This window comes from Nelumbo nucifera, chromosome 1 (assembly GCF_055504915.1).
Source record: "Nelumbo nucifera cultivar China Antique chromosome 1, China Antique-T2T, whole genome shotgun sequence".
NCBI lineage: Eukaryota > Viridiplantae > Streptophyta > Magnoliopsida > Proteales > Nelumbonaceae > Nelumbo > Nelumbo nucifera.
In genome coordinates this window covers 164,357,554-164,384,467 of record NC_142649.1, presented here as the reverse complement: position 1 = coordinate 164,384,467, position 26,914 = coordinate 164,357,554, and the positions used below count along the sequence as shown (strand labels likewise).

At 35.4% G+C, this 26,914-nt stretch overlaps 1 protein-coding gene across 3 annotated transcripts; it reads left to right on the top strand.

Annotated features, from left to right (window-relative positions):
* The first annotated feature begins 9,666 nt into the window (after positions 1 to 9,666).
* CFM3A (CRM family member 3A) lies at positions 9,667 to 25,042 on the top strand. 3 transcript variants are annotated; one of them, XR_016080550.1, is made up of 12 exons: positions 9,667 to 10,857; positions 12,616 to 13,111; positions 13,219 to 13,349; positions 15,000 to 15,350; positions 16,105 to 16,261; positions 16,364 to 16,656; positions 17,109 to 17,168; positions 17,261 to 17,350; positions 17,446 to 17,704; positions 22,222 to 22,373; positions 22,469 to 22,607; positions 24,725 to 25,042. XR_016080550.1 is itself a non-coding variant. In XM_010279829.3 (9 exons), exons 1-9 carry the CDS (start codon positions 9,934 to 9,936, stop codon positions 17,686 to 17,688), a joined length of 2,745 nt encoding a protein of 914 aa, XP_010278131.1. In that variant the 5' UTR covers positions 9,667 to 9,933; the 3' UTR covers positions 17,689 to 17,876. The 3 variants fall into 3 exon arrangements, 1 of the variants encoding a protein (XP_010278131.1); XR_016080551.1 differs by lacking the exon at positions 22,222 to 22,373; XM_010279829.3 differs by lacking the exons at positions 22,222 to 22,373; positions 22,469 to 22,607; positions 24,725 to 25,042 and having other exon boundaries at positions 17,446 to 17,876.
* Positions 25,043 to 26,914: the final 1,872 nt, after the last annotated feature.

Here is a 26,914-nt window from a genome sequence, read left to right as displayed (position 1 = left end):
AGAGGTGACGACACCCGAACTGGCAGAAGTGCAGAGCTGACGACACCCGAACTGGCAGAAGTGCAGAGGTAATGATACCCGACCTGACAGGAGCTTGGGAGTGAGTGCACAAAGTGGTTATAAAAGGCCCTCTTCCCCCCGAGAAGAGAGGTACGTGATAACTTTGCGCCATTTGGTTTTTTATCTTGCCTTTGAGGAAATACTAACTTGAGCTTCGGAGCACTCTCACCGGGTTCCTCCCCGGAGACTACTCGCCTTCTTCCCCGTTTCAGGCACCTTTTGCTCCAGTCAGAGGCAAGGTCGTTGACAGCTAGGACCGACCAGATTGCGCTACATCAAATGTAATAATTACTTTTAATAAAAGATAAATTCTTTCACTTATTATCACAAAATAGAAGGTGGCTAAATGGTTAAGATCTTGTGTTTCTTGACGCTAGGTGACCTTGATATTTTATCATTGGTGGCGCATCCTCCTAAATTAAGTGCACTAAATGTGGCATTTGTTTTTATTTTAGATAACAAAATCAACCATGTTGTTATAAATTCACCATAACTTTTCAAAACGTCCAAGGAAACCCATGTTTTGTTTTTCAAAATTCACAATCCCTTAGAGCACCATTAGTGTTCATTAACAAAAGTTGTCCATGTCAGCATAAGTGCAATTTTCATGACCAAACTGCTCCTAAATGGCTAGTCTGTCGTATTAAACATATTCTTATGACTAAAGTGCCCTTAAATGCCTAATTGCCTTGTATATAAGATTCTTATTTGTCAAGAGACGTTTTGCTCTCATTGTGCTACTTGAAAGTATTTAAAATAAGCTGAAAATGGGTTTTGAGTCGAATAATAATATGGACATTTTTGAAGTATTGAAAATTTGGTCAAATACAACAAAGGGCAAAATGGTAATCTATTAACACTTGTGAGCCTATTTTACATCAGGTTACCGACATGGGGTTCTCTAGACGTTTTGAAAAGCTATGGTGAATTTAAGAGAAGTGTTGAAAAGTCATGGTGAATTTTGGACAAACCCATAACCTCCTTAAAATATATACTAAAAATGCAAGAGAATGACATCCTATCAAAACTAACTAAGCAAGAACCCACTACTAAGTATGGGCTAGTATTCTAATCTCTCTCTCTATATACATATATATATATATATATACACGTTAATCATTTTTGTTTAACACCCATTTTTTATTATTTAATTTAAGATGTTAAATTAAGTTTTATTTTTATAGAGATGAAAAGCGGTTATTTATTTGTTTTTTATTTAACTACCCTTACTTTTGAAAGAATGGTTTGACACGTGGCTAAGCATGAAAATTCCTAATTGAAAGTGGAGTTAATTACAATGTTTAGTAAGATTTTCATGTCTTTCCCTACCTTTTATTTCAAAACAAACACAACCTTATTGAAATGCATCTAAAAAGGATTACGAATATTTACAAATAAAACTTGATTTAATCTGAAAGTCTAATTTAACTTTAGGATAGTTTACTAAGATACCCCCTTATATTTTCTCCATCCCCAATAGGGACCCGACTTCCCCGACCTGATGGGGTCTAGGATGGTGATGGAGATTAATAGGAATCCCCGGTCAGGGTCAGAGATGGGGGTTGAGACCCCCAACCCCGATTATATATATTAAATGTTATTTATATTAAATAAATATTATTATATATATCAAAACATATTTAAAACATTTTTATAATTTAAAATTTTTATTTATTTTAAGTAAATTTATTTTTAAAAAAATAATGTTATTGAAAGAATAGGAATGGGGGTTAATTTTAGAGTCGGGGTTGGGAATGGGGAATATGATCCCCACCCCGAACCCACCCCATTGCCATTCCTAGTCTCATATAATATTGAAAGGGCATGTCCACATTTTTTAAGGGTTCGACTATGATACCAAAATGATATAAATCAAAAGGCATCATAAGAGAGGTCATCAATCATGTAGTATTCATCAAAATACATGGGTGCTTTAATTGATCAAAGATGTTATAATATAATGTTTTTCTCGTATCATATATTTTCCCTTTTTTATATCCCAGAATGGCCTTAGTAACTCCCATCTCCTCGCATTACTTGAAACTTGGTCTAAGTGAAAACAAAAACCATGATCCATCTTTCAAACCAGAATGAAGAATAAGGGGAAGACAAGGCACAAATCGTGTTTTATCATTAGAGTACGAGGCCACTAATGACCACCAGGTCAAGGTAATTTATCCTACCTCGACCTAATAAGTAAATTTGTAGAACCAACTCCAAACAAGACCTTATAGGGTTTGTAATGGGGAATATTGGGTTTGGCTCAAGACAGCCCGATTACAATTGTCAACTATACTTTTAACGTGTAATTTGACAATAAGCATAATTATTTGTTAAAGTAACATAGTTACACATCATGATATGATACTATTACTATTTAAAAAAGTTATGATAATATTACAAACATACCATGAGAAAAAACATGGAATAGACTTTTGTAGCACGCAAACATATATAACTATAACCAAAATCGGTCTTCATGTAATCGAGGCATGCAATGCAAACCGAAACCCTATGTCAAGGCTTAGTTCAATTCCCACGTCTGTCCAACCCATAGACAACCTTATCATTAAGCTTGAGTTAAGACCCGAATAACTCAAGCTTTAATAATAATATAGTCTTGGATAGGGGTGATCAGTTTTAACCCGACCCAGCTTAGCCCAAAACTTTTTGGCTCGGACCTAGGCCTTTTGTTTAGCCCAGGCCCATATCAAGCCCACAAATTTCCAGAGAAAGACCTGAGCCCAATAATTCAGACCAGACCTAACTTAAACTTATTAATTTATATGCAATTCTTATATAAGTTACACCTTATGTGTATGTCTCGTGTTACATTTTATATGTATACTACCTATATAAATTTTAATAAATATTATATGACGTGTGTTATTCTAGCGATTAAGTATTTTTATATATAAAAGTATAGATCTAGAATTCAGATTGAAGCCCGGCCCATGATCACCTCTATTCCTGATTCCGCATTAATCCAATATACATGAATCGGGGAATGGGGACCAGGTGAGTGAACATCTTGGTTCAACGAAGATGACGTAAGTCCTATGTATATGGAATGCATGCGTGTTAATATATAAAAATGTTCATTGGTTACATAGTTAGGTTGTACATAGGGCTGTCAATGGACTAGACATTGGTTCTATCCGATCCAATGAATACTTTGAGCCAATCTAGACTGGTCAAATTCAATGTATGGACTTTCTAAATTGTTCAAACTAACACCCTTACTCTTATCTTATGTTAATGGACCGAATATTTGTTCAATCTGACTTAATTCAACATAAATCCATTACAAATAGACCACCAATTCAATCCAGTAAATAATTTGGACTGATCCAATTCAATATGTCTTATTAATCGATCCGAAATGTTTTTTATTCGGATGGGTCCAACCCAAATGTGGTCCATTGACACCCCTAGTTGCACACAAATACATAGGGGATACTACTGGACCAGATCATGCCTTGATCTAAATTCGAATCCAATCCTATTTTATCAGTTTTGAATACCCCGCTATTGGATATTTGGATAAGATTGAATCGAATAACAGGATCCAATTAAAAATTAGATCGAATTCATGTCACTCCCTTATCTTATTCGATATATTAGTTATTTATTTATTTATAAATATGTTTATATTGCATTATTGTATTTTTTATAAAAATACATGTATATATAATTATATATATGATGAAAATAGTTGACAGTGCTTGTATCTTTTTTATTTTTCTTTATATAGAATTTTATGCTTTTTTTAATAATTTGTTAAACCTCACAAAAATTAAATCAGATAAAATCATATTTGAATATTTGGCATCCTTAACAAATTCTGATTCAAATTGGCCTTTGTGAGATGTCTTCCGATCATATCGGATTCAAGATTTATATTATCAAATTGGATTCAGGTATAGGCTGATTCAAGTCTGATCCGATCCGTTTGTGTCCCTAGTTAATATATCCATCCTCCAAGGCTCCAAAAGAGGAATTTGGGTATGCTCATTGCATAAACCTCACAAAGCTTCCCAACCGCACAATGGGAACATGTCCCTTGCTTTATGTTGTTATTCATAAGGAGATGTGTCACGCCCCCAACCAAGGCTAAGCACGAGATAATGCCACATGTTTATTAGCATGTAAGGCTTTACTTGCTCACAATCAAAACCCAAAATTTTAACAATAAACTTTAAATAAAAGCAAATCGTAAACTAAATGTAAAGTCACATGACTTTTAATAACTTTAGTTCCATCAAATGTCTAAGGGCTTAGTGAAAACTCCTGTCTACAAAAAAAAAAATCATAATAAATGTAAAATCCAATTAATAAATCTACTACAGGTTCTAATGTAAATAAATTTGTACTGGTTCTCTCTCTCTTAAGAAATCTCATACAGTAGCTATTCTTCTTCATCACCTGAAAAGGAAGAGAGCTGGGAATAATGAGTACAACTAGGGGTGGATTCGAGCTGAGCCAATCCGAATGGCTAGCTATTCAAGCTCGGCTCGCCAAGGTAGTACAAGGCTCAAGCTCGACTTGAGAAAAATGGTTTATACAAATAAAAAATTTATATAAAAATATTTTTTATTTGATATTTAAAAATTAAGAATTATAATAATTAGCTATTATTATATATACAAATAATGATATTATATATATAATATTTTTAATATATATTATTTTCTTTAATTTTATATTATTATTATTATTATATGTATGTAGCTATTCAAGCTGACTCGTGAGTAGCTCGTGAAGAGATCAGTTCGTGGCTACCCCTAAGTACAATCCTCATTAAATAACATTCCATCTCCCCAATTGGACCAATCATGCAAAATGTCCATGACCAGGAGTTGATGTACCTCTTTAAGTTCTTTGCTTGCTTAAAAGGAACACTTAAGATATGCTGATTACCTAGTAGTAGGATGTATTGTAGGATTTCCAAGAGGAATGCACCTTCAAGCTAAGCATGTAGATACAGACTGTCACACATATAATTGTGGTCTATATTTACATGCTCAAGGGCGAATTCTTATTGAGATCCTAGCAATGGATCCCACTAATAGGTAACCATCACATCCCAACACTACAAGGAAATAATCACTACTTTTGTTACTTTTGATTCTTAGCCTTATATATGTAACAAAATGTTAAATTGCCTTAGATTTTTGAGAGCTCTTGGGTTCCTTATTTGAGTATTTCTCAATATTTTCAATACTTAGCGTTCAACTTTGTTGGTGTTTATTCATTGTTTATGTTGCGAGTGATGTCCTTGCATGCTATAACCTCCCAAAGTCTTGACATGAGGCTTCTGTGTCACTTATTAGATGAAAATTTATTGGAAAACAGGTTATTTGGAAAGAAATGCTCTAGGACTCACCCAAAATATTTGTTTTCCTCTCATTTTCCATGAGCCATACTAAAAAAAAAGGCAATATCAATATTTTGAAATGAGCGGAAATTCTGATTCTTGTATCCATCCCCTCACTATGCCATTTCACCAATTGGAATATTTTGAACTTGAGGTGATTTAATACTATTTATTAAGGGGAGAATTTACAATACCCAAAGAGCATTATTAAGGCCTTGTTTGGTTTGAAGGAATAGGTGTCTGGAATCGGAATAGGCTATTATGATTCCAACTGTTTGATTGGGTGGAATTGGAATCCCATTTCCATTCCTGCTGGAATGGCATTTCTCCATTTGAGAGAATGGCCATTTTCTACCCCTCTCTTGGGAATGAAGTCTCATTCTTGCTTATTTCAATTCTCATTCTCATTCATGTCTGAACCAAACAGATTATGGGAATAGACCGTTTTGGTTCCGATTCCAACTATGAACCAAACAGATCCTAAATGGAACGAAAAATAGGTAAATTATGAAAAAGGAAGTATGCTCTAACTAGTATGTTACATTATCATTTAATTTGGTATTTTACATAGACATACATAATAAGGTCTTGAGTAATCAGAGTGAGAAAGCATCTTGCCGTTTTACATACTTGATGGTTGTAACCTATAGAATTTGCCAACAAAGTCTTCCTTTTGGGCGCCCCAGGATATTTGAGTTTCACTTTACAATGTGCCCAAGAAAGAAAATTTTTCCTTTTTTATATAAGAGCCATGTCCACAAAGCGCCCATTTAACATCAAAGTTGTAAGCTAGTATGTATTTTAATGGATAAATCATGTGATGCCATGCAGACTGGCATAAAACCTTCAAACTTGCTTAATATTGGAGTCTGCTTTAAGAAGTATCAACGAGCAGGCTCTTCTGATCTCCATGTTCTGCTAGACCTTTGCATTATAACTTGATTGGAAAACCAAGGAATAGGGCAAGTTGGCAGCTAAAATTCGTTACATAAAATGAAAAATGAAGTTGAGCAAGAAAAGTTGGACTAAGCTTTGCTGTTTAGGCTTCGTTTGGATCCAGTGTAAAACTGATGATGTTTAACACTGAATCGTATAATAGGTGACCGTTATATTTTGAAAACCATGATAAAAAAGTGTAAAGTTTTACATTGATAAAATCAATGTAGTATTTACATCGATAATTGATGTAAAATTTTATGCTTTATGAGGTTTTACATCGATTTACGTTGTAAAATTCTACACCGTCCAAACACCAACAAATCTAAACCGGAGTGGAGTTTTACATCGATCTTCATTTACACCCCTTCCAAACGCCAACAAACCGAACCAGTTTAAACTTTTACATTGTTCTTAATTTACACCGATTCTAAACGCAGCCTTAGGCTCAGTTTGGAAAGCGTACAAATGCAGGTAAATAGAGTGCAAAACCTTGCACTTTGTATGTATTTGTACTGTAGATATTTGTTTTTGTACTCTTTCCAAGCATTTGTACACCTTCCAAACTGAGCCTTAAGAAAAACTAGCAAATATTATATAAGATGTATAACCTGTCACTATAACTCAAATGTAATTGATAAATGAACACCTTCCTGTGAGAAACAAAAGAACATTTCTATTTGGTTTGGTGGTATGTAACAGACCTCTCATCTTTCTTTCTAATGGCATGTAAACTCAATTTATCCTGAAGCCAGAGTGATTAAAATTGGCAATCTGAATGGGAAACAAGGGCAGTCATTAACTGAGCTGCATGCATCCTTGACTAGCCAGCTGGTCATCCACTGCGACATTGTTCTCATGCTATACAAGCACAAGGGAGACAGGCAGAGCTAGGGGTGTCAATTGGACCGGATTTGGTCCAATCCGATCCAGTCCAATGTGAGTTTATTATAAATGAATCAGGTCCAATCCAATCCAATGAATGTTTTGGGCCAATTTGGACTGGTCCAATTCAATGTATGGACCATCCAATCTGTTCAAATTCATTTTGATTTAGATTGATTTCAACCCAAACCCGGTCCATCGATACATATTATTATCTTATATCAATGGACCAGATATTGACTTAATCCAACCCAATCCAATATAAATTTGTTATGAATGAATCAGGTCCAATCCAATCCAATAAATATTTTGGACTTAATTGGTCCAATCCAATATGTCTTGTTGGTCTGTCCAATCCGTCCAAATTGATTTTGGACTGGATGGGGTCCAATCCAAAACTCGTCCATTGACACCCTTAGGCAGAGCTCTAGTAGAACCATGAAGTCATGAAAAACCTAATATGTAAACATTCTATCCCAGTCCCAGATGAAGACCATGGCCACCATTACAGATATGCTTTAGATTCAGCAATGTATAAGCCATAAAAATGGGAATGGGCTAGGGTTCTAGGATTTATAGCATCATGGCCCTAGATCCTCTCCTGGATTTCTCTCTTCTGTGCCATCTTTGTTTAATTTGTATTTGCCAGCATTATTTAATTTGTCTTGGAGCTACTAGGTAATTATGTGCATTAATGTAAGGCAACTGGTCAATCATTGCTCAGTGAAATATCCTTTTTAATACAACCAGTAAGGAAATCAAGAACTGTAGCCCAAGTCTGAGAATTAGAAACTGAAAGAGCAAATTAGCTAGGTCTTGGCTTTGATTTTTAGGAAGAGCTGGGTCTCTAGAGAAGCAAAGCATGGTTTTGTGAGCTGAGACAATTAACTTAGATCTAGACCATGCATGGTATTTGAAATTTAATCGTTTCTACTATTTGGGTACTCATGAACTGGGTCTAGAATTGGGCCAACTTTTGTGGATCCGGATTACATGCATTCCAATTATCCACATGACCATCTCTCGACGTTGTGGGCCTTTCGTTCAATTTGTTCCCACTGTGTTCCTATAGAAAAGAGTCCTACCGTGGAGATTAACTGGGACTTATTGTGCATTGTTGCAGATCAGAGGTTCCTTTTCAACTGCGTGATGGAAGGAAGAAGTAGAACAAGATGTGCTACAGAGAGCACGAGACTGACGAGAGGTAGCCCTTCACCGGAGATCGACATTGCTCATGTATGGCAGTGGGGCCCATCTTACATGACGCGTGGCAATTATAACGGCCCCACACCAAGCTACAAGCAGTGCAGTTTAGCTGTAGGCTGTAGCCTGTAGCCCCGGGCAGAACTCAGAAGACATGCAGTCTATCCAAAAACTGGAGTTAAGATCTGTGCCACACAACGTCCCACAGCACATCCCTGCCGTGTATCGGGGACATCTCCATATTATCAGAAATGATGATGTTTCTAATACACAGCGGGGATGTGCTATGAGATGTTGTGGGGCACCCTACAACTGGGCCAACAGTTAGACCAGTTGAATTGCTTGTTTATGCGAGGTTGGATCACCTACCAATAGAACATCCAACCCTCTACCAACGTCATCTCATACATAGTGGGTCTCAGTCTCAAGGTAATGTGAGATGATGTTGGTAGAGGGTTGGAATGTGTTTTATTGGCAGAAGATCCCAATTCTGTTTATCTAGGGAATGGTGAATTGGGATATATTCCTCACACAGGGAGCCTCACACTGGGAATGGGATTTGTTCCTTACACTTGGGCACCTCACATGCACACTGACCGTGCATTGGAAACATCTCCCGTGAATAATAACTTATAACTATAGGAGATGTTCTCAATGCATGGTAGGATGTGCATGTGAGGCACCCTTTGTGAGGAGCAGATCTGGTCTCCTCACACCGACATCGCACGCACATCCTACCATGCATTGGGAACATCTCCCATACTTGTAAATTATTATTCACGGGAGATGTTTCCAATGCACGGTGGATGTGACTGTGAGGAGCCCATGTGAGGAACAGATCCCATTCTGCTCTTATACAGTTTTACACCGACCTAACAGACACACCCCGAGACTGGATCTGCTCCTCACACCTGGTGCCTCACGCACATCCTACCATGCATTGGGAACATATCCCGTACTTAATTGTTATTATTTACGGAAGATGTTCCCAATGCACGGTGGATGTGCCTGTGAGGCGCCTATTTGCGAGGAGCAGATCCTGTCTTCACATGCACATCCATCGTGTATTAGGAACATCTCCCATGATCGTGAATACTAATAAGTATGGGAGATGTTCCCAATGGCGTGTGAGGCGCCAGTGGTGAGGAGCAGATCCGGTCTCCTCCCATAAGTGACTTGTGAGTACTGAGGAACAGATCCGGACTCAGGAATAGGGAGGAGGGTATGCGCGTCGCTATACGCTCGCCTGTGCACCTCTCGAGTCCTGAGTCCTGAAACGCGAAAAGATAAACAAGATGTCTTTCGGTTTAGAGTAGTTAAACACTTAAACCCCAGAGCCACGAAAACAAAACCTTTGATAAAACCTGCAACTTCAATACTAAACAGGAGTTCCTCTTGAATTCTCCACAGTATTTCAATTCAATGCCCCAGTTTTCATTCTTTTCCTTAATTTAGTTTTCATTTGGATTAGGATGGCTCTGTTACCTAGTTGTCAATTCTATCCGACAAGCTTCTTAGATTCATTTCAGAGCTCTCTCTCAAGGTTCCAAGGTTCTCGCCTGTTAATTCTCAGGTATGCATCGTCAATTCGGTTCAAAAGGCACAATTTTTCTGTAAGCCATAACAACATAATCTCGGATTCGCTTCCAGAGAAAAACCAACAAAAAAATTCTAGTTTTGCTCTGAAAAAAAACAACGATAGGCGGTATTTTGCCGAAGAAACACCCATTTCTCAATCCATTTCCAATGGCGATTTCTCAAGTAATAGCTGGATAAGTAAATGGAACGAAACCCACCAACAAAATCTTCCCAATAGGCCGCAGACTGTTTTGGATTATCGAAATGGTGGGGATGTTTCGAGCAGTGAAGACGATGAGAACAATACTAGTAGTAGTAGCGGTAGTAGTAGTACAATGGATAAGATTGTGGAGAAGTTGAAAAGGTTTGGGTATGTTGACGACATGAATGAGAGGAGGGAGAGAGTGCCCGAAAAAGGTTCTGTGGAAGATATTTTTTATGTTGAAGAAGGGATGCTGCCGAATACGAGAGGTGGGTTTTCAGCAGAATCTCCGTTAGGCATAGAAAATGGTTTGGGGGGCAGTGGGGAAGTTCGGTTTCCTTGGGAAAAGCGTTCAATGAAGGAAGAAGAGGAAAGGAATTCATTTAGGTCGAGGAGTAGGACTTCGTTGGCTGAATTGACTCTTCCAGAGTCAGAGCTGCGGAGGCTCAGAAATTTGGCCGTTCGGACAAAGCAGAAGACTAAGATTAAAGGAGCCGGCGTCACTCAAGCGGTTGTGGATGCTATTCATGAAAAGTGGAAGACGTCAGAGATAGTGAGACTCAAATGCGAGGGTGCTTCTGCGCTTAATATGAAGAGAATGCATGAGATATTGGAGGTAACTTCTTGATCAGACTAAATCACCTTATATTCCTTGTTTCCACGTTATACCTTATTGCTTTGAATTTTTCCTGTATTACATACTCAATAGGAATTTGTGTGGATTCTGACTTACTTTTTATGTTGAGTGTTGTTGATAACTAGGTTCAAAGTATCGTTATGTGTATTGCCAGAGGTGTATCAGCACTAAAAACCATGAGATTTTATACTTTTTTTAGTTTTTTTTTTTCAAAATTTGTTTTTTGGGTAGTTTTTTTATACATTTTTTTATTAAAAAAAGAGGGTTCCCAAAACAGGAACCCAAAAGATATGGTACATATTCCCGATACAGGGCGTATCATATCAAAATTTTGATGCCATCCGATAAGGGTTCTTTCTGTATCCTTTTCAAGTGACTATGCTTATACTTATGATTTGGTTCCTTATGGTCGCCTTTGCAATTGGAGAGTAGCCTTAAGTTGGATCCTCCTTTTTGAATACTAACAAGAATGTTGATTAATTCCTGATAATCCTGCCCTGGGTTGGTCATCATTTTATTGTTATTATTATTTTTGTGTGTGCTAGGGAGGGGATTGAGAGGGGTTTGTTTATTGTTTTTGCCCTTACATACAGATAACTACATAAGTTGGTTTAGGTGTTCTATCTGCCTCTTTTAATAATGATTTTCTAAAAGTATTACATGATACAACAAGGAGTAACAAAGAGTGAAAGCATAAGAATATGTTTATCAACAAAAGAAAGCATTCAGATCATCATCATCATAATCTAAGTATTGTCCCAACTGTATGGAATTGGTTACATGAATCCTCTTTTGCCATTCCATTCTGTTCAGTGCCATATCCATTGTTAAATCATGGGTGCTTAAAAGATAAGATAATGTATGTTGCAATCCTTTTTTATTGTTTTACTACCATTTGTTGTATTTCTTTTGACTTTACATTTCTTGTTGATGTTTTTCTATCTATGGCCCAATCTATATGTTGGGCCATAGATGACAATGAAGAAAGTATTTGGCTCTTAATACATTTTTTATACAATTTATCAGACTATACAATATTTTAAATTAACTGTAATAGAAAGATGTCTAGTAAAAATAGAAACATATCTTTAATTTAGTCTGTTGTTTTCACAAGTTTTGAGGGAATCTCTCCTTTTTTGTTTTTGATTTAAATAAAAAGATCTGTCTTATCGTCCTCCCTATTTCTATAATTACGATAAATCTTCAGTTAAATTTTTAAGTTACAGACAACATTCTGTTTTCTATAGACACACATATCACTTTCAGATAAAATATTTCATTTTAATTGGTTACTTTTTAGGAATTTTAGAAAGGATTTCTCCTCAGTTTTTCCCTTTTAATGGAAGGACCTCGTTAGAACTTTGATCAAGATGCTCCTGAGTCCTGATAGAGATTCTGCATTCTTGGATACTGTGAATGTAACAATTCGATTGACACAATTAATAACTAACAAAGTTCTACTGGCATCTTTATTCTAGGAATGGTTCTATTTCAAGTGGAATCAAGTGGAAGTATTTTAGTTTAAGTGTTTTCTTTCTGGTGGATATTTACAACCATATTTATGGCATTATATATTATTCAAGTGAGTAACCTGTGAGAATAAATTAATTTCATCAAGTAGAGTAAGGGATTATTTTATTCTAACCTTTTATTGTGTTTTTAATAGTTTGTGAGTTATAAATGTTTTCATTTTTCTTAAAAATTATTTCCTGATATAATTTCTTCTATGCTGTACAGAGGAAAACTGGTGGATTGGTAATTTGGAGGTCTGGCACTTCCATTTCTTTATATAGAGGTGTGAGTTATGAGGTTGCTTCAGTGAAAGATGCCAGGAAGCGAATTCAAAATATCAATGAGAATTCACATAATTCATTTGAAATAATTACTGCTAAGATTAACAGGGATCCCAAAGAAAACAGTTCTTATGGTGCTGTGCAGGAACCTCAGACAAGTATGGTTGCAACGGTTGAAGAGAAAAAGGATGTTGAATCTTTGCCAGAAATAAAGTATGAACATGAAATGGATGAGCTTTTAGATAGTCTTGGCCCTAGGTATACAGATTGGCCAGGAAATGGTCCATTGCCTGTAGATGCTGATTTGCTCCCCGGTGTTGTTCTTAACTACAAACCCCCCTTTAGAATACTTCCTTATGGAGTAAGATCCACTCTTGGGATCAAGGAAACAACAGCCCTACGGAGGCTTGCTAGAATTATACCTCCACATTTTGCTCTTGGTATGTTACTTCCTGTTGGAAGGGAAAATAACTAAATATGCCAATATTTTGTTAATATTGTAGTTATTTTGTCTATGAATGCTGATTCTAAACTTTTCCCTCTCTAGGGAGGAGCAGGCAGCATCAAGGGTTAGCAATGGCTATGATCAAGCTGTGGGAAAGAAGTTCTATTGCAAAGATTGCACTGAAGCGTGGTGTGCAACTTACTACCAGTGAACGAATGGCTGAAGATATCAAAGTAATCTATACCATAATAGAAATCATTGTTGAGAATCTACTTTCTTTAATATGTATTTTCTGTTATTTTTTTTAATCTCATTGTTGCAGCTATGATTTAATTTTTATGACAAAGTTCATGGTGGCATGTCTTGTCATCCATATTAGTACTGAGTGTCCACATTCATTCAAAATTAGTTTGTATTTGCTAGTGCAAAATGCAGAAATTATACTTACCATTTCTTAGTTGGCTACATGCTAAAACTCAACAATGATGAGAATATTGGCAGCTTTCATTTGCATTCTTTTGTTCTGTCTCACTGAAAAGTGAAAAACCCCGAATCTGCTTTCTGTTTCCAGAATAATATGGATTGAGTTGTCTGGTTGCATCTTCATTATCCATCTAATGATGGTTGGTGGCAGCAATTTTATATTGTTGTGCCACCACAAGGATTTCCAATAAGTTCTTCATATTATTCAATGATCCTTGATCCAATCAGAATTGTTCTCCTGTGAATGCTATAAGTTTACTGCCCAGAAAAAATGAATTTGCAAAGTGGAGGCATTAAAATCTTGGATGCTGATTGTGCATTTTGAGTTTCTTCAAAGTGCACAAGATAAAGTTGGTGCCATGTTCAAATGTTTGAGGTTAAAAAGATTTAACTGGATAGATATTTCTTCCAATTGCTTATTAATGATTAGCAATATGGGGCAGGGTAAGGATCACCTTTTTTGTAGGATGAGGTTACTGTAAAACCATGGTGATGCTATTCAGGTGGTTTTCATTGTGTTTTGGTCATTATCCTTCTAATTCTAAGTTATAGTATCATAAGCATGGTGCCTCTTTGTAGTACATGAATTTTATAAATAATGTGTTCTTACCAATAATAATGATAAAAAAAAGTATTGTCAGTGATGATACTTTAAAGAACCTGTAAATTTGGAGGTGGCTGAAATGTATTTAATCAATAATGTTTTCAATGGTCTATTCTAGTTCCTATCCTAAGTCCTAACAAAGATTTCCTATGTAGTCTTGGTAACCCTAAACCTTTGATAGTAATTCTTGGTCTAATCAATCTCTTAGGTGGGGCCTCTCAGTGATGGTGGTTCCTATTATCTGTATACAAGGCACATATCTAGAAATGACCCCAGCTGCTATCTGACTGACATAGTTCCAGAGTATCCTTCCACATCTGTTTAGAAGTTAAAAACGTGAAGTTGTGTATTGGATAAACAATTATCAAAGAAAATAGTGTATGGATGACATATGAACTTCTGAGGTTTGGCCTAGGCATTCCCTTAGCCAGAACTCTTTTAATTGTGGTCCTGATTTTCATACATCGAAAGGCATGTCCAGATACAATACCTAACCTGATGTGCAAGTCCTGTACCCTCAAAGCAGTTTATATATAAAATGCTAAAAGCAAGTCTTTTAAATAGCCTCTGATACTAATTCAGGATGAGGACATAAATTATCTGCTTTCTAAAGTATCTTGACAGGGTTGTATATATGTCTGCTAATTTGATTTGAAACAAACCCATGCCAAATTGCCAGCTTGGCTTCCAAATGTTCATCTTTAACATTATCAAAGATTTGGTTCATGCGAAGGTGTACATGCTTGGAAGATTCTGTATTGGATGTTTGATTCAATCTTTTGGTGATTGACTGCAGAAATTGACGGGGGCCACAATTCTTTCTAGAAATAAAGACTTCATTGTATTCTACAGAGGAAAGAATTTCTTGTCACCAGATGTGACTGAGGCACTGTTAGAGAGAGAGAGGTTGGCAAAGGCATTGCAAGATGAAGAGGAACAAGCACGGCTGAGAGCCTCATCCATGGTTATCTCAGTTTCTGAAACCATAGTAGAGTCCGGTACTGCAGGTACTCTTGAAGAAACTCTAGAAGCAGATGCTCGGTGGGGGAAGAAGCTAGATGATGAAGATAGGAAGAAGATGATGCGAGCTGCAGAAGTAGCAAGGCATGGAACCCTTGTTAGAAAGCTTGAGCAGAAACTTGCTCTTGTAAGTCATTTAAATTACGTAGTGACACTAAGAGGCTTTCTTATTTTCTCATAAGGTTTAGAGATATGAAGTATATTCTTGTTTCTGTAAGAATGGTTGAACCACCCTTTTTTTTCTTGGGATGATTGAAAAATGTTTTATTTATTTATTTCTTAAAAAAACGTTTTAAGTAGTATTGAAATTCCATGTACTGATGTACTATTAAACAATTCTTCTGTGGCAAGTTCATAATTATGGTACTTCAATTGTCTGTAGGAGACAGGCAAGAGATCTACCACTTTAAAGATAGACCCAACCTGATTGCCATTATTACGAAACTACATTGGAGAATATTTAGCAAATACTCTATAGCAAAAGTCTGAGTTGAATGATTATGATTATCCAATTGGGTTATTTTTTGACAAAAGAGACCTAGGTGCCACCAGCATGCACTCACACAATGCTTATGGCTGATACCTATAGACTGTTGATGGTCTATGATACTAGGATACTAGGACTTTGAGTCCCGAGCAATCCATTATGATATTAAAATGCAATGTCATACAATGTTTTAAGCTTAAGAGTTTATGATAATTACTGTGCATGTTAAAGATATTACATAGTTGAAGCCTTGAGGTGAAGGGTGTTACTCAGTTTTTATATCTTGATTCTTTTTTTTTTTATTTATATTTGAGCTATTGCTTTAAATAGGGTGTTGTTTCTCTTGCATATCTATGTCTATCCTTCTTGACTTTCTGGAGTTCTGGTGTAACAGGCTGAACGGAAGTTAATGAAGGCAGAACGAGCTTTATCTAAGGTTGAGGAGTTTTTAAAGCCCACGGAAAGGCCAGCAGACCCAGAAAGCATTACTGATGAGGAAAGGTTTATGTTTCGCAAACTGGGTCTTAGGATGAAAGCTTTCCTACTCCTTGGTAACAATCTACCCATTTAATCAAAATATGAGCATTTCTGTCCATTTATCTTGCTTTGCTTGGATTTTATGGAATCATGAGTGGTGTTATTTCATGTTTCAGGAAGACGTGGAGTATTTGATGGCACAGTGGAGAACATGCACCTCCATTGGAAGTACAGAGAACTTGTTAAGATCTTAGTAAAGGCTAAAACTTTTGATCAAGTCAGGAATATTGCATTAGCCCTGGAGGCTGAGAGTGGTGGTATCTTGGTTTCTGTAGACAGAGTTTCCAAAGGGTTTGCCATAATTGTATTCCGAGGGAAGGACTATAAACGACCTCCAACATTGAGGCCAAAGAATCTTTTGACAAAGAGGAAAGCTCTAGCGCGTTCTATTGAGCTTCAGAGGCATGAGGTACTTTTAGTAAGATATGATGAAAGTTTAAGTGTGATATGTGGTGTACACGTGGCATATCCACTCATGGAACCAATTTAATCAATTAGCAGGCTTCCTCTAAGATGGCCATGGAATTGGTCTACTTGAGAATTTTAGCATTCTGATCTGCAGATAAAGCTTAAATGAACAAATCTGAACCGAATTTAACTCATAATCCAGTCAGTTTGGGTGGTAGGCCAGGTGTACTGTATTTGCTGTAGATTAATTGAGAAAGATGGCCCAAGGTCAATAGACTTTCTTTTAACTTAAAAAGCATTTATTTTTCACAAACTAGGTTTGGGGTTTTGCTGTAGATTAATTGAGGAAAATGGCCCAAGGTCCATTGAAATGGAGTTTTATAAATTGCTGATGAGTTCTCTGCATGGAGTTCAATGGTCTAAACTGATTCATTTCTTCATTTGGATGAACAGGCACTCTACAAACATATTTCAACTCTGAACAAAAGGGTGGAGATGCTAAGATCAGAACTTGTATGCGCTTCAGTGGTTTTCACTTTGTTTGAATACTGCCTATTTTTTCTGTTTTCCTCCTAACCTGAACCTTTTTGATTTCTTCTGTGCAGGATCAAATGGAAATTGTGAAGGACCAAGGAGACGAGGAGTTGTATGCCAAGTTGGATGCAGCATATCCTACTGAAGATGAAGATTCTGAGGTTGATATTCATATGATATGTGTTTATCTGCATCTTCTATTTTACTTTTGTGAAGCGTAGGTGTTGATCTTCTTTTACCTTGTTATTCTTCATAGGATGAAGGTGATGAGGCATATCTTGAGACTTATGATAGTGATAACAATGATGCCGATCCTAAAGATGCAATCCAGAACTTCCATGCAGAAATAGAAACAAATTTTCCTTATGATGAACAAAATTGGGCAGGTGAAACAGATTCAGAAGCTCTCCAAGCATATTCACTTTTAGAGACCAATAAATCATGTACCAGAACCAATGAAGCAAGGATGGAAGATTCCAATTTTCATGATTTGGACTAATTCACTCTTATAAATGGTAGGGGAAAGTTTTGTAGATTATCTTCAGGAGCAAAACCAATGTTTATGGGTGTACAGTGATAAGATCCTGAGGTGTTTATGTCTTTATAGAATTCGCTTGGCCACCCCATCCTGAGGTGTTCATGTTCTGTTAATTCAGGACTACTAATTCAATCAACACTTAATGTTCCCATCCTTATCTCCATTAACAGTGCCTAGAGGAAGAGCTCACCTAATGATATCAATGAACAAACTTATGCAGTCACATAATTTCGCTATCAAGATTCGAGACATTTCACATACCATGAAAGAATGTAGGTCTTAATATCTTTTGCAATGAACCTAACTACATCAATGCAACCCAATACTGCAACAGAGAACCATATAGTAATGAACATAGGGTCTGCACTAAAAGGTGAAGTTTTATGTTCTTAGGCATATTCACAGCTTTCAGAAATGCTATTGTAGGGAACAGAAAGCCCAGACGAGTGAAACCAATGACTCCACAAGTAGAAACAAAATTCCGAAAGAATGTCATGGCAGCAACAGCATCAGTAGTTGTTATAATAACCATGTAAGCTGCTGTGAGAACAAGGCATATCAGATAAATTTGTATCTATTGGATTTTGTCAGTTTATTGGATTGCATTCTTTCCTCATAATAGGCAAAAGTTGGCCTGCAGTATATCTGAACATGGATTATGAATTAAATGAGAAATTCAGTTCAATGGGATTGTTAACTTTCAGTTTCAAATACATAATATGTGAGAGTCATACAATCCTGAAAGACTAGATTGAGCTTCATTTACTGGAAGGGGGTATACATTCATAAATGTGGTGAATATCTAGACTGATTCCACAGGGAGATTGGTTTGAGAAATGGTCTAAAGTCATGGGGAAAAATCATATGAAACTAATGTCAAGGTCAACTGAGATAGATCCTATAGATATGCTTGTTGTGAATGTAGTTGAAGTAATTAGCCAGTGAGCTTTAAAGTTTCTTTAAAAGTAAAATGAACATTTATTATGAATTCTTCCATCTCTAGTGTTGTGTATCTGTTGCTAATGTTTTCTATTGGTTTTAGGAAGTGATTATATTTGTCTATTTCTTGAAAAAGAAAAGAAACAGTGTCTAGAAAGTAATAGGGTTGTCTTCTGGAATTATAAAACATTAGGTACAGGAAAGAATTAAAGTTAGGATCTATGATTAACATTTTGTTGTATATATAATTATGGTTGATACTAGTAAATATGTACGTTGCACGTGGCAATTTTAGATAATAATAATTGTAATAACAATAACAATATATGTCTAGATATTTTTAAATTTCTTCTATAATCTTTTATATTTTTCTCTAATTTTAAAATTGTATTATTTAACTATGATATCATGTGCTGTCCCATTTGACATAGCACAAAAAATGAATATATTTTTATGTAAGTTTTAAAATTTTTACTCCATTTTCATTATCAAAAAAATCCTTTTTTTATATAATGTGATGAATGTATAATGTCAAGGATGCCTCTTAATTTTTCTATGAACTTATTCTGTTTATTATATCTTTTAGTATTTCTATTTATTTTTATTTTTTTATTATTTAATTATGACATTATGGGTTAACCTAGACTATTGAATTCCTGAACCATTCCTTGAATGGAAAACAGTTTCCTTTTCAAGATAATTTTATTTTTGGTATTCCATTGCCACCATCAATAAAAATAATTCTTATTTATCACACTTATTATCTTTAATATGATGGCTATATAATATTAGATTTTGCCAAATTTTCTACTATTTTTTTGTATTTCTATATTTTTAAATTTTATTATTCAATTAAAACATCATGGGTTGATCTATTTGACTTGGACATTTGACCCATTTGGTTTTAAATTTTGTATTTCATTATATCATTAATAAAAGTAATTCTTATTTTATAACACTTATCTTTTTAATATGAATTAATATATAGTGTTAGAGATGTGTCTAAAATTTTCTATTTTATTTATTTTCTGTATTTTTTCTATTTTTAGAAAAAATATTATTTTAGTATGAGATCATGGGTTGATCCATTGATCTGAATGGTTGAACCATTGACCCACCACTTAGGGAGGAAAATGGTCTGATTTATGGATCAGTTTTAAATATTACATTCCATTTCTATTATTGATAAAAATACTTCTTATATATTATACCTATTTTTGTTTAATATGACAAATACATAATACTAAAGATGCACCTAAAATTTTCTAATTTTTTATTTATGTATTTTTATCTATTTTTAAATTTTAGTATTTAATTATGGTATCGCAGGTTCACTTGTTTGACCCAAACGGTATAGCTACTAATCTGCCACTTAGAAAAACTGGTTTTGTTTTTAGTTGATTTTAATATTTAGGTTTTATATTATTAATATCAGTGTTCATTGATATAATTAGTGGAATTTAATGATGATAGACAAAAAGACCTTAAATATAGGATTCAATAAGAGAGAATGAGAGTTAATGCCTTAAATATGGGACTTAATGAGGGAATGAAATGCATTAAAAAGTAATATCCAAATTATAATTTCTACCCTCACAATAGAGAGAGACCAAATTCAAAATGAGGGGTATTTTAGTCAAGAAAAATTCCAGAAACCATGGAGAGCCATTCACACTTTTTATAGTAGTGTAGATATTTTCTATGTATTTTAATGAAGGGGTACATACAGTTCTTTTTTTTTTCTTATCCTTTTTATGCCAAGTAGAATATTGGCATCATAGAGGGAATTACTAATGTAAAATGTATCTCTATTCAATATCCTAGTATTTCTTAGCATGTCTAAGATAGAAATGTTTCAGTTTTATTAATGCTATTCTAGATCACATTTCTTTGTTCAAGCCTCTTATTTTTTTCATTGTGAACCAATACAAAACATCCTGATATTTGAACCAATGCAAAGAATTGCTCACTCAGGAATTGTAAGAGAAGCCAGGATGTAGGGTTGAACATCTGACACAAATGCCCAGTAACAACTGAAGGCTGCTGAGTATTGAATAGATAGGCATATGCTGCTGAAACACCTTTATACATTTTCCTCTTTGCATGCTCCCTCACAGTATTCTGTTAAGAAAAAGATCATTGAGTTAAATATTGCAGTTATGTCAGTTTGAATTATGGATAACTTTTATTATGTAAATAATTTCATATTAGTGTCCTTGCCTGTATTTCTGGAAGCATTGCATTTCCAAATGAAAAAGCAATTACTCCAGGTGCATTGAATGCTTTGAAAGTTTTAGATGAGTAGATTTCTTCTAATCCATGGGTAATTGTCTTTCTATCAATTTTCTTCCATATAAAGTATAAAGGTAATGAAATGATTGTTTGAAGTAGACTTGAAATGAGTTCTATTTGCCCCTTACGTTGAAACCAACTCAGAAATTTCTTAAACCATAAGAAAAATAAACAAATTAAAGATTCACAGCCTTACTATTATAGATAATTATACCAATTGTTGTTCTGGCAAAGCTTACTGTGCTGAAAGTGCACAGTGCATTTACCCACAACAGTGAGTGAGTCTCTAGGAGCTGTGACAGGAGTAGTTCAAATGCTCCTAAGAAAATAATGAATTTCTTCAAGGTTAAGTTTCCATCCTTATGACAATACTTGTAAATTGCCAGCAGAACAGAGAAATGAGTCCTCCAAGAAAAAATATGGAAAAAGAAATTAAGAAACTAAATGCCTTGGTTTGGTTATTGGTATGAGATGCTGCAGAACGATCTCCCAAGATTAGCTAGTATTGGTATTAGTTAAATACTAGTTACAGATTGATAACCATCTCCATGTTATCCTGAGATTTGTGGGTCATGCGCATCAGAACCGGGCAAAAGGGTGAATTTGCTGAAGGAGCACTGATAGAAAAGAAGAGAATATAGAAAAATAAACATATCAGCAAATAATTTCTCAACATGGATTTAGATTTAAATTATAAACTAACCACCATTATCCAATGAAGAAATAACTGAAATAGTTTGAATCATCTCCATGAAAAGTAACAAACTCCTATAGCTCATTTAACATTTTGGGTGAGATGAGCATATTTGGGCATTTTGATGAAAAGAAAATAAAGAAGAAATAGCAGCTTTGCATTCGTAAGGCTTGAATTCTTTATCCTATAATGCAGTCTTTAACTAAGAATAAAAGATGCTTCAGTACTGAACATAAACGTAATCAATTACCAAGGTTGCTTACTTCCCAAGTTGACTAGCTTAGATAGAGTTTCTGCTTAGAGGATGTTTAAGGCTGTGTTTGGAAGGAGTGCAAATGCTGAACCATTGCAAAATTGTGCTCCAGTTCAGGTTTGCATCTGTTTGGTAATAGCATGAAATTGCACCAATAATAGATGCCAATATGTAAACTTATCAATGTTTGTATAAAAAATAAGAGCAAATTTTGCTTCAAAAAAATTGAAGCAAACTTTGCTCTCATTCTTGATCCAGTAAACAAGCATTTCATTTGATTCCATTCTTGACTGTGCTTTGCATAACCCCCTTGGAGAGAGGAGAATGGCTCCTTCTGATCTGCGAACTCCACCATTGGTGACTTCTGAAAACTGAGAATCCAGCAACGTTTTTGTTGGATTTTGTGACATTGACTGAGAGCTGAGCCGTTGGTTGCTTCTTTCTTCCTTGGCAGAACTCCATAGAACTGTAATCTCTATTCTTGTTCACAACTTGTACTACCACTGATCTTGCAATACAACCTTCCTTTGGTGACTGATTTTGCTTTTATTTTTTGTTTTCAGGTCATCAATAGCCTCCCTTTGACCTTGTTCTCTGAAGCCATAGCAATAGATCTCTTCTTCTTGGAGCATTTGAAGCAAAAACATTAATCAGTTGCAGATCCAATTCCCATCTTATCCCTCCTTTTTCAGATCTGAGAAGGTAACATTGTGCATCTCTTTTCTCATTTGAACGTGGTGATTTGGCTTCGATCCTCCGTGCTTGCAATCCTTTGTTCTCTAGTTAACTTGATAAGAACGAAAGCTACAAACTGACCATGTTCTCTATTTTCATTTGGACTTGGTGATTAGGCTTCAATTCTGCTGATGTGGTTAACCATATATGTTTTTACTGGCTTAGAACAGGTGGATTTAGCTTAATGTGATTCCTGTTAAGAGTTTAGTGAGGGATTTATGGAAGAGTTTAACCCATTTTGTATCCTGTGAGTGCTACCTTACCAGGAACAGTTGGATTTAGCTTAATGCGGTTCCTATTGAGAGTTTAGTGGGGGGGGGGGGGGGGGTTATTTGAGTGTTTAACCCATTTTGGATCCTGCTAGGCTGCTAGTGTTACCTTACCAGGAATGACATGGTTTCTCCTTCAACTCGTTCAAAATAGTCAGTGGTTCAATAAGTTCAATCCTTCAAAACTGACCACTGAGAGTCTGAGAAGGTTCTACTTTTTCACTCTTTTACCTAGCAAGATTATAAGTTTAGTTGTGGTCTTAGATTTTTGGCAAGACAGGAATTAGTAGACATGTTTTTATCCACGTATAAACAATTTACAGTTTTACAGTGAACTGGTTGGCTTGAAAATCTTCCATTCACAAGGCCAGGATTGGTTACTAAAAGGCAGCTTGCTTTTGTGATGATAGGTCCATTACAATGGAAATTTGAACTTAATGTGCTAGTGAACTAAAACCCTTGCACACACACACACACACATGATTAATTAAGGCCAAGTTATAGGCGAAGGTGAAAGGAGTTTGTTTTTTTATTTCTAATGTCCAAAGTGAGGTAGGATTCACCTTTGGGGCTTCATATTATTGGGTTTTGGTTATGATCTCAAAAGTGTCCTAATGGTTAGGTTGGCATGGTTTTAAATTCTGATTCAAAGGGTTGGTTCAGGCATATAATTTCTGGGTTTACTTAGGCTTGATTAACTTCATGTTCAATTCTATTATTCATTTCCAAATGTAATCAAGTATGACTAATCTTTTGCTAACTGTGGTCATCTATCAAAAAAGCAAACTGTGGTGATATTCGTCCAGTTAGATTTTCTTAGGCATTAATGACCTCAAGCAAAATCTGTTTTATTAGAAAACTTCAGAGTAAAATGCCATCTATTCACTTCAATAAAGCTAGCTTTACTCTGTAATGCCATCTACTCACCAGTTGTAACATCCAAGGACTTCCTTCAGAATCTGGTATACAGATCTGAAAGGGAATCAAAAGAGCTATTATTGTTTTATACTCTTAATGACCAACAACAGTTACAAATACAAGGTCAAAAACAGTCTTGAATAGATCGGTAGGTATTCTGCAACATTTTGTTATCAGCACCAAAAGGATTATTAGTGGCACGGGAATTGTTAATGATGCTCTCTTTGATTTCAAATACGATCAGAAGCAAGGAATACATACCCTGAATACCACCAAGGAATCATATCTAGAAAATCAGGATTCAATTGTTTTTTTTCTTCAACTTCTCATATTTCTTAACTGTTTTTTCTCACATTCAAAATGCTATAATCATTCAATTTATTTTCTCTCTTTATTCATTTTTTGTATGAAAAAGAGAACAAAATAGTCGTTTCTTAGGTAGGATCCCGTTGCGAATTGGAAAATGGGACGCCCATTCTGGTCTCTATAGATCCCCGCTTAAGCCAGATGGGCCTGGATTGCCCTACTGTAGCCATCAAAATGTAGTTCTACCAAATCTGTATCCAGTGGCCTCAACTATGAGAGAGCAAGAGATCTAGTTGCTGAGGATTGTGTCAACCAATTTCCATCCCCTAATTATATTCTCTATAGAGAATTGATCAAATAATCTCATCATTTTGATCCAGGGAGCTATTTTTGTTGTTATACACTTAATGATAACACCTCTAGACCAAGCTTTGCCATTACATAAGTCTATTGTTAAAAAAAAAGTATATTATTTCTCTCTTCCCATTTTGTCTTGTACATTTAATATTCCTTATGAATGCATCTGAGTATCTAAACACAAAATTTGTAGTGGACCAATAATATTTTAGTTTGTTCTTAACCTCAAAACAGGTCAACTGTGAATTAATCAAGGTTATTTTGGTTTCTTATGAAGATGGATGCACATAAATTAGTGTTGTTTCTTCTGTGGGACCTTCACCAAATCCATCCTTTGCTCATATGAGCTTCTATTATGTTTAACAATGTTTCAATGAGATTGTCGACGTGAAGTTGACTGGCAAATGAGCCCGTTTGGATGGAATGTAGTTGCTTGGTTGTAATTCTAAATACGAAATTTGTAGTGGATCAATACCATTCTAGTTTGTTCTTGAGCTCAGACCAATACATGTCAGCTGTGAATAAATCAAGGTTATCTTGGTTTCTTCTGAAGATGGATGCATCATTTTTTTTGTTCATGGATGTTAACGTTATATGGATGGGATGGGTAACTGTTTACATGTGACCCATTTAATTGTAGCAACAAATTCTGTTGCTTTTGTCTGTCAATGGTCAGGTCTATCTAAAATAAGCAAACTGACTGAGCCGATTATGTGGTTCTGGTCTACCTATAGAGCTGTCAAATGGTTCAGGTCTAGCCATCTAGCTGATAGAGACGACCAAACTGAACTTATTATATCAGGTCTGTTAGGCTAGATCTGGTTAACTTGTTAGCTCCATGGTGATTGTTGGACCCAGCATTACACCACATGAGTTATATGGCCCATATGTAGTGCATTAGTACTTATTACGTGTCAAACAAATTTGCTTGGTTGACAACCAAACCATGCCTAAAAAACAAACTCATATACCTTACTGTTGGTCCATTTACCTTATAATGAACAACAGTCTATTCAATGTCCTAGATCATCATCCACTGTTTGGCCATTCCATTCTGTTTAATGCCATATCCATTATTAAATTATGAGTGCTTTAAGGTTGTGTTTGGTACCATTGCTGTTCTACCTAAAACGTTTTTGGATTGATCGAAACAAATTGGTCAGGGATATGTATTGTCACATCACAGGAGAGTTAGAATGATTAATACTGTCGTTGATGTTTGTACCTGAAATGTCAATTTGACATTTTCACAAACTGCCTCTAAATGTATGGTTTTTTAAGATATGCTTGTTTCAAATTTCAACTATAAGCAGCTTCAAATAACATTTGTATGCCAATTTATACAAATTAATTACTACTTTAACCCATTTTTCTGATCCTATCAAGTGCGCCAAAAATTAGAAAATTGGAGCCCACTATCAATTGGTCCAAAAAATTGTAGGTACAAAGATTGTAAAGTTGAAAATAAAAAGGAAAGGCAATCTTTTAGTTGGGGCCATGGGACGTGTAGGCATGCATCGACCGTCTTATTCAAACTTAAAAAAAAGTCCAAAATGACGTTCCTTTGAAGACCTAGATACATGCATAAACTTTTTTTGTTCAAACTTAAAAAAAGGAATTCAAAGTTTTCATGTCTCTCTTAATCAATATATCAATCCCCATTTGGATGGATAGCCATGGTTCCTTTCACTGTTTTCAAAACCGGTCACCTGATCCGGTTCCGTTTTCTTCCAAAACTGTTTGAATGGTTGACCATTTTTCAGTTTTTATTGTCAGAATGGGTTGGCCGTTTGGGTTGAATGAACGGACTGTTTGAACCGGTAACCGGACCCCTGACCGGTTCGTTTTTAAAAACCATGATTCCTTTTCATTAAAGCTATATATGTTTGGTTTGAAGGAAAAGGAGGGAAAGGAAGGAAAAGATAGGGAAACCTTTACAACCTTTCCCTACCTTTTCCTTCAAACTAAACACATTATAAGTGCTACAAGTTTTTTTTTTTTTTTTTAATTTAAAATATAAATTTCGTGTAAGAAAAGGATAAAATATTTTTAGTCAAAATAAAAACGCTTTTCTTCTCAACTAAAACAGAAAATTTTTACTTAAATCTGTTATTTGCATCACTTATTTGGAAGTTGGAATTGGAAAACCCAGAGCAGATCAAATACAATACAAATTAGGTGATGTGATGAATACAAAACTATTCGTTTTTCTGGTTATTTTTGTGTGTGGGAAGTGGGAACACTGTTCGGGTACATAAACACCTCAACTCCAACCATGGGAGATGAGATCATAAAGTGGGACTCAGGGTCATAAAATTTTAAATTCGCATGTATTAAAGTCTGATTGGGACTACTATTACCGTGAAGCAAAAATGTTAATCGATTATATTAAAGATGTCAGTGTTTACTTACCTTTTCATTGGT